A 13794-nucleotide genomic window follows, 5' to 3' on the forward strand; every position below is an offset into this window, starting at 1 on the left:
CCCCCTTCTTTTCTTTTGGGGCCTAGTGGAGCAATGAGCTGAGGTCAGTAATTGCCCACTGGGAACTATAAATTATAGTTCTCACGCCCTCTTTTTCTCGATGTTTTTCAGAGCCTTCCACGCAGGGTGAGGCCAGGGATCGCGGGAAGGGAGTTGCTTCGAGCTAGCTTCCTTCGAGGACGAGTTGCTAGGTGGTCTACCTCTCGATATTTACTTTTTTGGCGAGAGGTTGAGGGTTTTGCCAGTGTATAGAGACCACCATTTTTGTACTAGAGACAGATATTGTACTACTTATGGTTTCTTTTATTGACTAGCTTTATTTCTTTACTTTGGTGTAGATGATAGAACTTTACTTGCTCTGATATCATTAGTTGCTAGTTATTTCACTTCTTTTATTTGTTCTATCTCCTACTTTACTTCCGCTTTTATTGTAGACGCCTTATATGTGTAGATATATGGCGGGTCTGGGCACGCTACCGGGAGGGCCTTCGCCGGTCCCGGGGTGTGACAGAATGTTTCCTACCACTTGCAATTAGAGGTTTGTTGGACAAAGATGTTTGTAACGCATTGATTGAGTTATGTTTTTTTTTTCAAGAATCTTTGTTCTAAGAGGTTAAGATTGGATGATTTGGACCGATTAGAGCGCCAAATTGTCATCACGCTTTGCAAGCTTGAAATGATTTTTCTTCCGGCATTCTTTGATATTATGGAGCATTAACCTATTCACTTGGCAAGTGAGGCCAAAATAGCTGGACCGGTACAATATAGGTGGATGTTCCAAATTGAAAGGTACTAGAATCGTCCTTTATTTTATTTGTTATGCAAATTAATTTTCAATAATAGATGTAAGAACTTTATCTTATAGGTATATGAGAAGATTGAAAACTTACGTGCATAATATGACTTATCCTGAGGGCTCAATAGCAGAAGGATATTTAGCTGATGAGTGTCTCACATTTTGCTCAAGATACTTGCATAATATGGAAACAAGATTTAATCGNGAACTATGCTCATTTTTCAAGAATCTTTGTTCTAAGAGGTTAAGATTGGATGATTTGGACAGATTAGAGCGCCAAATTGTTATCACGCTTTGTAAGCTTGAAATGATTTTTCCTCCAGCATTCTTTGATATTATGGAGCATTTACCTATTCACTTGGCAAGTAAGGCCAAAATAGCTGGGCCAGTACAATATAGGTGGATGTTCCAAATTGAAAGGTAATATAATCTTTCTTTATTTTTTTTGTTGTGCAAATTGATTTTTAATAATTGATGTAAGAACTTTATCTTATAGGTATATGAGAAGATTGAAAACTTACGTGCGTAATATGACTTATCCTGAGGGCTCAATAGCAGAAGGATATTTAGCTGATGAGTGTCTCACATTTTGCTCAAGATACTTGCATAATATGGAAACAAGATTTAATCGGTTACCAAGGAATTTTGAGGGAGTGGTTAATAATGATGATAGAGAATTAGCACTTTTTTCACAAACTGGAAGGCCACTAAATACGGGTAAAAGATTAAGGAAGCTTACATTGGAAGAGTGGAATCTCGCTCGTCTGTTTGTGTTAAGAAATTGTAATGAAGTTAATCCTTTTCTCAAGTAAGTTTTTTTTTGAAATAATCTTCATTATTCTTTTTAGTTCTATATTAAGATTTTAAAAAAGTTATTAATATAGGGAGTTTGAAGACGAGATTATAAAGACTGGTGTCAAGAATGTAAAGGCAAAGCTTGATAAGGACTTTGCTGAATGGTTTGAAAATAGAGTATGTATTACTTATTATGTATCTAACTTTAAAAATTATTTATATTTTTAGTTTGTATAGTTGACATTATTTTACCATTGTTCTGTGAAAATAGATTGGAGAGATGCACAGAAGAGGAATTGGACAAGTTGGCAATCAACTTCTATCATTAGCACATGGTCCAATGCAAGAAGTAAAATGCTATGCAGGATATATCGTGAATGGTTTTCGATTTCAAACAAAAGAACATGAATTGCAAAAAAAATCACAAAATAGCGGAGTTGTGGTAAAGGGGGAGAGTGCTCATGGAGCTTGTGACTTTTATGGCATTTTAACTGATATTGTGGAATTGCGTTACATGGGGGATCATCAAGTTGTACTCTTTAAGTGTGATTGGTGGGATGTTGATACTCCAAATAGAGGAATTAAAACTGATGAATATGGTTTTATAATGTTGAACTTTAGTCGAACTCTAAAATATGGAAAGAGTGATCCTTTTGTGCTTGCGTGTCATTCGGAGCAAGTATATTATGTTCGGGATATTAGAAGGTCTAATTGGCATACAGTTATAAGAGCCGAACCTCGAGACTTCTATAACATGCCAAGGGAGGAAATGAATGATAAAGAAATGAAGAAGATCTTGTTTTTGCCAACGAACCATTCCAACAAATACAATCTTCTAGCTATTATGACAATAGCAACACAATCCATGAGGCAATTGATGAAATGAATGATATGATGTGGAAAAGAAATGACCTCCAAGGCTTGACTATTGATTTAAATGAGTATTTGAAGTACAAGAGAGTGGATAAATTTTATGCAAGTAATTCTAATTTTGAAAGGGATGAAGATGATCAATTCAATTGTGACGACGACGACGACGACGACGATGTCGGTGGCAGTGATGATGATGACGGCAACGATATGTCTATTGAACTAGAGGATTGAATCGTGCTATTTTACTTCCAACTGTACTTTTCTTAAGTTGTTAATATGTTCTTTTTCTTATTTTATTATTTGATAGTGTCCAAAAGAATCAAGAAATTAACGTGTTTTTTTTTTATTTTGTTGTTGATTGCTTGTAAATGACCTGTTAATATGACTTTTCTCTTTTTTTTATTGTTAGGTTAATGGCATTTATACTCTCTAATCATTATAGTTTACATGATATTCTACTATTTTACTTGTTTCTTTGTCCACAACTTACTAAAGATTCATTGTATTGTGCAGTGTATCAAATATCATGACTAGTAGAACCAAAGGAGTGCGTAAGAATAAAGGTACAAGTTTGCAAGCTAATCTAGAGCCAAAGCAAACCCCTGGTGAAGGAAGTCGAGATGCAAAGTAAGATGAAAAATAAATATTATAATTTAACTGTAAACTATTAATATTTGTCATTTTTAGTATAAATTAATGTAATAAACTATTCTTTACATAGAATAAATCTTGATCCGAAACTTAATAATTCAAACTTGAACTAAGTTTTTTTGGTGTTTTCATTCTAGTTGGTAATTATAGATTCATTTAATGCTTTTAAGTTTTATTATTGTTATTTTTACTTTAAATTTATCTATACAAGAATGGTGTACCTATTTATTATTATTGATGATCAAGCTAGTTTTATATGCAGCATGCAGTCTACTATGACTAGTAGGATTAAAGAAAGGCGTAAGACTATTGTTAATGCTCCTGTACAGACACAACACATTGTGAACGACTCACATATTAATATGGAACCTATCCAAATACAAAGTGATACTAATCATCCACCGGAGTTCTCCACTACACAAGATACGGGGCAAAGTAGCGCTAGTAAGATTCAAGTTTCTTATATAGTGTTTTTTTTTTTTTTCTAAATTGCTTTTTTCTACTTTTGATTTCTTATCTAGCTTTTGTTAACAAACAGTTTAATTACATTTGATTAGGTTCATGCACTAATAGAAAGAAGGCACGTGGAGAGTCTCGTAACCTAAAACTATTAATTGATTTTCCCAAAGGCGGAGTGCAAGTTGAATTCAAGAATGGCAAACCTATAGGTGATTCCGCGCAATATTTGATCACTGAGATGGGTGTAGTCTTGAAAAATCCATACAATGCTCCTCTCAATGTTAAGTGTTGGAATGATATTGACAACAAAAAAAAAGACAAGATCTGGATGATATTGAAGGTATAAAAGGATAAACTTTCTTCCTTGCTTGACTCTATGCCTTACTTTCGCATGCCCACAGGAATTAGAATTACTATATATGATTATTATCTATCTTCCATTCATTCTGTAATTGCACACTATATATGGTTATTATCTATCTTCCATTCATCACATTAATGTTCCCTTTACTGCTCAACTCCTTTCCATATATCATAACCTGATACCTATGTGTGCTTTTCTCTAGGATTTTCTTGGTATTTTTCAAATGTGTTTTGTTTTTTATCTGTTTTCTTTACTAAGTTACCATTGTTCTATGGAGTTGTCCTTGTTTTTCTCTTTTCCCTTATCATATGTTCCATTGGCACCGAATGCACCTCTAGGTTCTTGCATGTCTCAAGAAGACTCAATCGACCATCTTTGTTGTTACCATGGTGGTAAAAAGCACGCAGTGGGCATATTGTGATAGTGGGTTTTCATAGCATATAGTAGATAAAATTAATTTTTTCTCAACTATCTTTCATTACTTTTGTAGGAGAAATTTATTTTGTTGGAGAGCAACAAAGAACACGTCATGGACATGCTACGTGATCGTTATAGACAAAGAAAGTACAAGATGAAGGCAAAATATTATAATCCAAAAGCAACTTATCAACAAAATATACGTAATAATCCTCCTTCAATCCCAGAAGATCAATGGAAGTGGTTGGTTGAATACTTTAGTTCTGAAAAGTTTCAGGTAAAAAAATTTGTGGGTTAAAAAGTTTAATTTCGTAATTGAATTAAAAAATTCATCATTAGTATGTGTAAAAGAAGGTAGTTTATTTGTTTGTATGGCTGATTTTTTATATAAATGATGTATGAACATATTTATATTATCTAAAACTAAGAATATAATTGATAGTGTAGAGATTTTTGTGTTATTTTCTCAATTTTAATAGTTATCTGAACTTATATAATGAAAATTGATTGTCTACTTATAGGAAATGAGTTCAAGAAATATGACAAATAGGTCCTTGCAAACAATGGCACATACAACCGGCTCAAAAAGTTATGAGCGACTGCGTGAAGATAAGGTATAGAATTTTAACATGTTTTGTTATATTTTGTTTTGATTAACAAGTATTTACATATTAAGTGAACTTTTGTAAAGGGCAAAGGGCTATCCGACAAAGACTTTTTTGAGCTAACTCATAGAAAGAAAAATGGTGATTGGGTTGACACACCTTCAAGACAAATAATGGCATTAGTGATTTGCTTTTATTCTTAATCTATTTACTAATCTCTTAAAAATAAGATTTTTCTTAAGTTAGTTTGCTTGAATTATATAGGAACAATATGAAAAGGAGATCAATGATCGTCAAGCTGAGGATGCATCTACTGATATTGATGAAAATGAGATATTTACTGAAATAGTTGGACAAAAGCGACGTGGACATATAAGAGGTAAATTACGTCGAGCACAAGAAATTCAAGCGATGCGAGCACAAATTGAAGCAGAGGTAGAGGCAAAATGGGAAGCAAAGATGAAAGAAATTACTGATAAACAACGAGATATGGAAATAATGATGACTAATATTTTGAAACATTTGGATCGTACTACATCTTCTCAACCGGTTGACAATGAAATGCAATCTAGCACAATATAGTAAGTTTCCATCTCTCTTTCTTATTTAAGATTAAATTATTTGTATATTCTTTTTCAAATTTGTTATCTATTTTCATGTTATTCTAGTCATTCAACGTGAAAACTGGCCAAGAAGCAATTACATCCTTGTCATCTCATGATGTGATTCTTCAGGTATCAATCTCTTCTTAGCTTCGATCCTTCGTTTATGATCTACTACAAAGAAAATATATCCGTTTGATCCTATTCGCTTGCATTATTTCCTTTTATTCTTTTCCTTTTTTTGTGTTGATTTTGATGTTTACTTGGTATTCTATCTTTGTTAATTGAGGGCTTTTATTGTTGAGAGGCAACCCAAAGTATTTTTCCTATCATGCTGATTGCTTTGAAATCAAGTTGGGAAAATATGTATACACAAATTTCCTATCATACTGATTGCTTTGAAGCAACACTAACTACTTTCTTGTTGAGACTCTCATTTCTTGTTAAAACGCTTCAATGTCTATTTTTTTGCTTTTGAGGCTTGTAAGCATTGTTTTCTAGATCAGTGTTGGTTGGCACAGTGTGAGGTCTAAATTTTGCCTCTGCTTTTATCTACAAGAATCTCTACTAGACATCTAAGGTTACTTCTACTTTAAATATCTGATACATAAAATTCAATATGAGCCAACAAAACTCAATACAAACTATTCATATGTGATGCTAAACTTTCGATCGAAGAGGTAGGTATTTTTTTTCTATTGAAAGGGGATGGGGTCGTGATGTGATTGATATGATGGGTCTTGCTTTGTGGAGTGTTGAGGTGAGGTGAGGTGAGACGAGTTGTTTTCCTTTTGAAGAGCCTATGTAGGGTCAGAGGAGATCAATAAAAGAGATCTTGAGAACTAGAGCCCGCAGTATATGGAGGGATGATTTTAAATTGAAAAACATACTTCTAACACACTCTATTATCTCATATGTAAAAATTAATGTTTAAACATAACTAAGTAATTCATAATTTTTTTATAAAAATATATATGTAAGATTTATATCTATATATTATAAATGTACAGATAAGGCCGCTCTTTTAAATTTCCGAGGCTAAAGGATATATGTACATAGTAGTTTGTTTAGTGGTCTTTGTGATACTCTTTTGCTTTTATTGTTCATTTGGTTTCCCATTTTAGAGCTTGTTTGCTTGCTTATCTTGGCAAATCATTCCCATATCCACACACCCGAAAACCCATAATTACATAATTTTGCTTAATTCGACTACTAAATATGCAGTTCAATATTGCTAGTAAGCTAATTATATTCTGTGATAGTAAAATCAAAAAAATTTGAAAAACTAAGTGGTATTATAAAATACTACTCTTGGAACGTAAAAAAGATATTTTTAATATTAGCCTTTTAAGAGGAGTAAATCAGAAAATTAAAAACTTTTCAGGAGTGCAGCAATTGCCCCCGATAGTTATTACCAATCCATTGGTAGTCTAGTCTCTAGTGTTAAGGTACCTGAGTGCGGAATTTGAGGTCAAGGGTTTAAGTCCCTGTCTCTGTTGCTTAAATTTGGGGCTTCGGGTTTAATATAAAAAATGGGTCTTTGGATTAGTTTTCTGTAAAAATTAATTCTAATTATTATTGTACCCTTTTATGTATTATCATTGATTTGGTTGTTATTTATCTGTGGTGAAAGTTTATAGGGACTCCTCAATACGAAATAGGCCTCTTAAACTTTCCTTTTTACCTGCATCTTTTTTGTTGCTTTCATTTGAGCTATGAAATTTTATGGCTTTAGAGATCTTCAAAATAGATGATGTTTGCGTATGGCGTCTAACTTTACGTACTCTAAACTCATAATCATATGAAATAATCAATGTTTCGGTAATTAATTAATACACTAGATTTATGAAATGAACACTCAATTATGTGGTTGATCCGGTTTCCTGCAAAAATACAGATTCAATTTCGTATGTTTGTGCCGCAATGCTAAGTTCTCATCATATTTCAAACTACCAACTAAATTTTCCTTTGTTGAACATGAAAAGACAATATGTTGGCGTCAGTTGGATGAACTTAGGTTTTCTTTCTTTGTTTTTAAACTTGACTTCTATGCGACTAAATTTGCCTACTACTAGTTTTTGTATTCTTTGTTATTGTTGGTGTCTACTTTAAACATCTGATAATGTGCAATATTCTAAATGTTCCTAGTAGTACAAAAAGGCATGCATGAGGTATCACTTTCATATGTGATGCTAAACTTTCGATCGAAGAGGTAGATAATAAGAGAACAAAAAATTTCACCTTTTCGTTCGAGAATTATGAATTTTTTTTCACCGATAATCGCGACGGATGTATAGAGCTAGATTACTATTTATTGATCACTACTATGTAAAAAAAGCTAAGTTTGAACCACAAATGTTAAGGTGAAAGTTCTCTGCATATTTGGATTTTACTTGTTATAATCTCTTAATATAAACATGGCTTGAGGTAGTTAATTAACAGAGAGTTTTTAAAATTGTAAGCAGATTCAGATTCTTACTACATTTAAGCATGCAGTACTCAAGACTCATTCAATTTATTTTGATGTGATCTCTCCTATATATCTGATTCTGTCTCTGTTTAGTCCAAATCCAATTGATTGATCATACATTAATTGGTTGTCTTTATTTTGATGAATAGAGAAAAATGGTTGATTTATTTTCCAACTCTGCGTGCATGTCTAGAGACTAAAGTTATAAGGGGAGTGAGGCAGTAACATGTTCCAACACTATTTTCCGACGATTTTTATAGACGAATGCAAAACAATAGTATATTTAAATAGCTTAAATTGTTTTTGGTGGACAGGCCCTCTTAGTTTGCTAAAAAAAAAGGACCTCGTAATTCACTTGTGGACCGTGACACATTTGCAATAAATCTTATTTTGCAAAAAGAGTTGATAAACTGACAACTTATGTGATAATATTGTTGTTGCTGAAGTTGATCTTTAGTTATTAATCTGATTAATCTGCGTTATTGTTAAGTCTTATTTGTTGTTTTTCTAGTTTTCATTTGCCATTCTAGCACTCAGTTTTAGAGAGTTTATGAACACATTAGGCTAGTTATCGTTATTTTCAATTAGTTACTAGTTTTATTTTCATTAAATTTAAATTAGAAATCATTAGAAGGATGAGGAAAGTTATATACGTGAGAAAAAATGGGGCTCCCCTTGATCATACTTATCCTTAACATCAATTATATTTATTTTTATTTATCTTTCTTTGGATTCCAATGTTGTGTAATTATTTGTTTTTATTCATTGCAGGTAAGAGGATGAGTGGTCGATTTCTTCATTAGTAATTGTATCAACAATGCCTTTATTTGGACTGTGGATTATTTAATCAATGTACTTATTTTAGATTGAATTCATTAGTTTGAATTTCAAACTATTGTCTATGTACTTAAAAAATTGGAGATATTTGGGAATTTTAGTCTATGACGAATGGAGTAATATTAATGCCTTTTTCGTCTGTAGAATTTAAAATCTTGTTTATTTGCTTTTATTATAAATTTCAGTTGGTTGTTTGAAACTAGTTGGTTTTATGACCGATAATGTAGTGACAAATAATGGTGACAAATATATCGGTGATGAATATTATCGTTATAAATATAATATTCTGTGACAAACTTTATTATCACTAAATAGTAGTGTGTAGTGAATAATCATCGTCATAAATGCAATATTTAGTGACGGATAGTGATGTCACTCACTAACTATTAGTGACGACATATATTGTCACCTAGTATTAATATTTTTTATGTTCAACTATTTTATAAATATTATTGGTGACAAATAAGTAACATTCAGTGACAAAATTAACTTGTCATAAATATTGTCTTTAGTGACAATGTTTTTTTTTTTGTGGCAAAATCTATTTGCCACGGGATCTACCGTGACAACTTATAGTGACGGTATTTATCGTCACTAAAACTATTAGTGACAAATTTTTAATTTTTAGTGACAATATTTTATTGTCACTTATAAATCATTTTCTTGTAGTATAAGCTTCGACGATCCATTTATGGATTGAAGCAGTCCTCCAGACAGTGGTATATTCGATTTCATCGAGCCATCACTGAAGATGGGTTTACGATGATTGAAGAAGATCACTGTGTGTATGTTAAACGGTCCAAAGGATTTTTTCTTATCCTTTCTTTATATGTGGATGACATCTTATTGGCCGGGAATAATAAGGAGATGATTGTCGCCACTCAGACGTGGCTGTCCTCTAATTTTGAAATGAAGGACATGGGTGAAGCGAATTATGTGCTCGGAGTTAAGATCCTACGAGATCGTTCAAAGAAACTTTTAGGTCTGTCTCAGAACTTAACTAAAAAATTTAGAGACGATTGTCAAGATGCAAAAATGCAAACCCATCACACTTCTATGCTAAAGTAGAGTTTGAACCTTAAACAGTGCCCCAAACTCTAGATAAGACAAAGAATCGGATTCCAATTGCCATCGTCCGGAGCTTGATTCTGCTAGATGTTCCAGATCTGATATATCACTAGGCGGGCTGGTTAGCCGTTTCAGTCCAATCTGGGATGGACCACTCGAAGCAGTGGCTGCCAGAAAGAAAATAATCCTAACACATAAACCATCCGGTGTAATCTCTAACTAACTGTGTTAAGAATTATTTGGCTCAGTATAAGCCTTGACTCCGAATTGATTGGTAACAAGTCGATTATTTTGTATTTCGTATTTATTACAAATATTTTTTTGGCAAAGATATGGAAAATACGACCTGCATTGTTATAGAACGGATTGATAGTATCACATGGCTATGCCCTCTCACACGGGCATCATCTCTTCGAAACCGCTGTGAGAAGGAGCGAAATTGAGGCATTAAGAAAGCCGCCTTGGTGAGCACCAAGATATGGTCAATTATGAGACCAGCATAGAATAGTCCCACGATTCGTAGGCCATACATATTGAGAGCACGGAATGAACTCACCATTGACGCATGAAATAGCGAAGCAAATGAGACACCAGCTAAGAACTGCTTGTCCGGGAGTGCCTGAACTATAGATCCCGTATGACATTGAAAAGACATACCTTATTGGATTATCTGTCATATGCGCAGTATTCATCCACATGTGGCTGGGCGACTAAATAAGAAGAGATAGAATGATCCCTGCTTCCTCATCGTGTGAGTTCTTACGGACAATTTGAGACGATGTCCCATATAGTTCAATGCCTAGTACTTTGACTATGTCATAATAAAAAATGATTTGTACTTGCATGTTTCCTATGGCTATATGCATTATGCGGCTTTACGGGGTCATGGGGAAAGAGTCATCTCACTCGAGTGGCATGAGGGCGTAAAGAAACAGTAATTTACATTTAGAACCACTATTGACTCATTGTCGACAGTTGTAAGCGATTTCATAAGCAAAACAAAATGAGTATTGTGCATCATGCCAATCTGAGGTTACATGGTCTTTGAGTATTTAAAGATGCGAACCTGGTGTAATCAAAGGTCTAAGGCACAACAGTCTAATATTTTTTTTTTGAGGGTATCTCTATGCCGCCGAGCGTTTTAGTACTAGATCTCCGAAATCCAGGAGCCGCAGGCGGTCGCACTGTTCATTTTCCTGTATGAATAGAATTAATAGTGGTGTGATGTTGAGGAAGTGGTTACGATGGCATCGATCCCGTCATATGCGAGTGGGAGATGTTGGCATTCGGTTAAATCGAATCGGGTACGCCCATAAGCGGGTTCGATCCGACGGATGTTATGTTATCTAATTGGATTAGAATTAATCTCGCTTTCAAATTGGAAAGTTAGTTAGAGATAAATCCTAGTCATATTAGGATAACAAATAATAACCGATTTGGCCTTATCTCTAACGCTATTAGGATTTTGGAATTCCTTATAAATAGACGGGCGATCCCACATGCAACGATGTACATAAAAGAACGGAAAAAGAGAGAGAATAAGAAAATAATAGAGAGAAACCACATCCTCTATTGACCTATTATTCTAGAGGAACTTGAACGGTGGATTTGCGATCGTGCTCGTTTGTAGTTCGATCCACCGCGAGTTCGGAGCGCAAGAAAATTTTCAAGGACGATTCAAGGACACGTGAACCAACCTCTACGATCCGGGCTCATCGCGTTCTAGCGCGAATCACTTCCGCAAAAAAAAGGTATGAACGAATACTTCCGCTGCGTTCTACAGAAGCAAATATAATAACAGTTTGAGAAAAAAACGAAGAGAAAGAAGGACTTAGCAACACAGTGAGGTTCAGATTTCTCGGGCTCCCAGGAATTCCAAATTACTTCATTTATACTGATTATCTTGAGACTCTACTCAATGCAGTCAATTTGGAAATTGTCCAAACAAAAAGCTGTTTAATTCTAAGAATATTGGAAATACAATAGAAATATGATATGTTCACCAATTAACCAGATCCGATTAGCAATTTATGAATAATAAGAAAAATTAAAGAATGAGGATTGATGAGTAAACAGTTGTTTTATGAGCTAATTTGGAATTTGTTCACCAACAGAATAGTCATTTTCTCACTCAAAAAATAACTAAATATTTAAGTTATATAAGCTCTAAAACATCTAGTATGGTATTCCTAACCGTTGTTTTATGAGTTGTGCTAATAAATGCTAAATCACATGCTTCTCATACATCCAAGATTTAAATAGGAACTCCTAACCCTTTTAAATCACATATCAACTCACTATGCACAGTGGATTGATAAAGTTTGCTTGCCAATAAAGCTTCAAATTACAGTGAGATATTGATTTATATGAAATGCAAGGGGATCTATCCTGCACATTGAGTTAAAGATTACACAACATTATTATGATTTACATTTACATAGTTTGCAGGCTAAAAATCATACTGACAGTGTGCTTAAGTACTTTAGCTCTCCAATTCTTTGTGATAAAATGGCAGTGAATCCAATTGAAGCTAATGTTCTGAAGAAAATATATTGAATGGTAAAGTATGTATGCTATACTAAGCATAATGTCAATCAAGAAACAAATTGAAAATTATAAATTTAAAAAAAAAACCATTCGGCTTGCCATACACGTGAAAATGAACAATAGAGCAGCAAATCTAACAAAGATCCAAGAAAAAATCGAAGAGCAAGAAGGATTGAGCAACTTAGTGAGGCTTATAGATTTCTCAGGCTCCAAGGGTAAAGGCCGACCTCTGGCATCATGAATATCAAAACTTTGTTAGGCTGCAACAGGTGCCAATAGGCCATTCCTCTAGCCATGCCATTATAGAAGTACAATGTCGAAGAATAACAATTTTCAGGCAAGACCCAGTTGAAAAGAATCTCAAGGCAAAAAATCATCAGATCTGCGAAGGCGACACAAAAAAAAAAACCCAAAGAAGCTGAAGTATTTTTTTTTTTTTCAGAACTCGAAATCCAGGCAAGCCCTAGTTAAAAAGAATCTCAAGGAAAAAAATCATCAGATCTCCGAAGGCGCGGGCAACAGGAACCCTATGGAAAACCACCACCAGACATTGAAGCATCCCAGCACCAAGAGTTCCAAACATATACATAGGTACGCTTCATCATAATATAAGAAGCAAGCAGAGGATCTTGCAGAGAGCCCGGCCTCCTTTCCACAGGCAGCGACAATAAGAAGAGTAATAGAGATGGCAGGTAAGAGTTGCAAGTTCGGAAGCAACTGGGCATGGCACCTTACCTCGCAATGGTGTATATATATACATACCAGTACCAAAACTGTAAGGAAGTGAATTCTCAAAATCCGAGAGTTGAACTTCGTTTGGAATCGACTTATCGTCGACTTGGTATGCTTCGGAAAGGCCGAATGTGATAAAAACACGAAAAGCGCATTAGGGAGGACCTTGGAGAGTTGGTGTTGCAAAAATCTGCAATTTGCATATTTTCCACTCTCGGGGTCCGGATCCTAGCTGCAGGGTCTGGACCCCGTAGCTGCGAAAAACCTGAGAAGTTGCAGTCTGCAACTTTGCAGAGTTTGCCAACTCTCGGGGTCCGGACCCTAGCTTTAGGGTCCGGACCCCACACCCCGAAAATGCCCAGAATGGGCTGTCACATGATGGCAAAGTTGAGGGGGTTTAGTGCATATGTTACATGAGTTAGGGGATATAGAGATGAGAAAGCTCTCTCTTTCTCATTCTCTCAACCCTAGATCTCTCTCCCTCTCTCTCTCTAAGTGCTCTTCCTCTCTCTAGAAGGTGAAGGATGAGAGGGCTTTGGTGAAGACTAAGATCAAGAGAAGGATCATCTTCATCTTCT

The 13794-nt window shown here is 34.5% G+C and overlaps 1 protein-coding gene across 1 annotated transcript; it reads left to right on the forward strand.

Annotated features, from left to right (window-relative positions):
• Positions 1021-5718, forward strand: LOC109709981. Its single transcript, XM_020232387.1, has 9 exons — positions 1021-1216; positions 2978-3091; positions 3378-3559; positions 3673-3914; positions 4429-4632; positions 4877-4969; positions 5047-5136; positions 5225-5541; positions 5629-5718. Exons 1-9 carry the CDS (start codon positions 1104-1106, stop codon positions 5639-5641), a joined length of 1368 nt encoding a protein of 455 aa, XP_020087976.1. The 5' UTR covers positions 1021-1103; the 3' UTR covers positions 5642-5718.

Source organism: Ananas comosus, linkage group 5, assembly GCF_001540865.1.
Source record: "Ananas comosus cultivar F153 linkage group 5, ASM154086v1, whole genome shotgun sequence".
Taxonomy (NCBI): Eukaryota; Viridiplantae; Streptophyta; class Magnoliopsida; order Poales; family Bromeliaceae; genus Ananas; species Ananas comosus.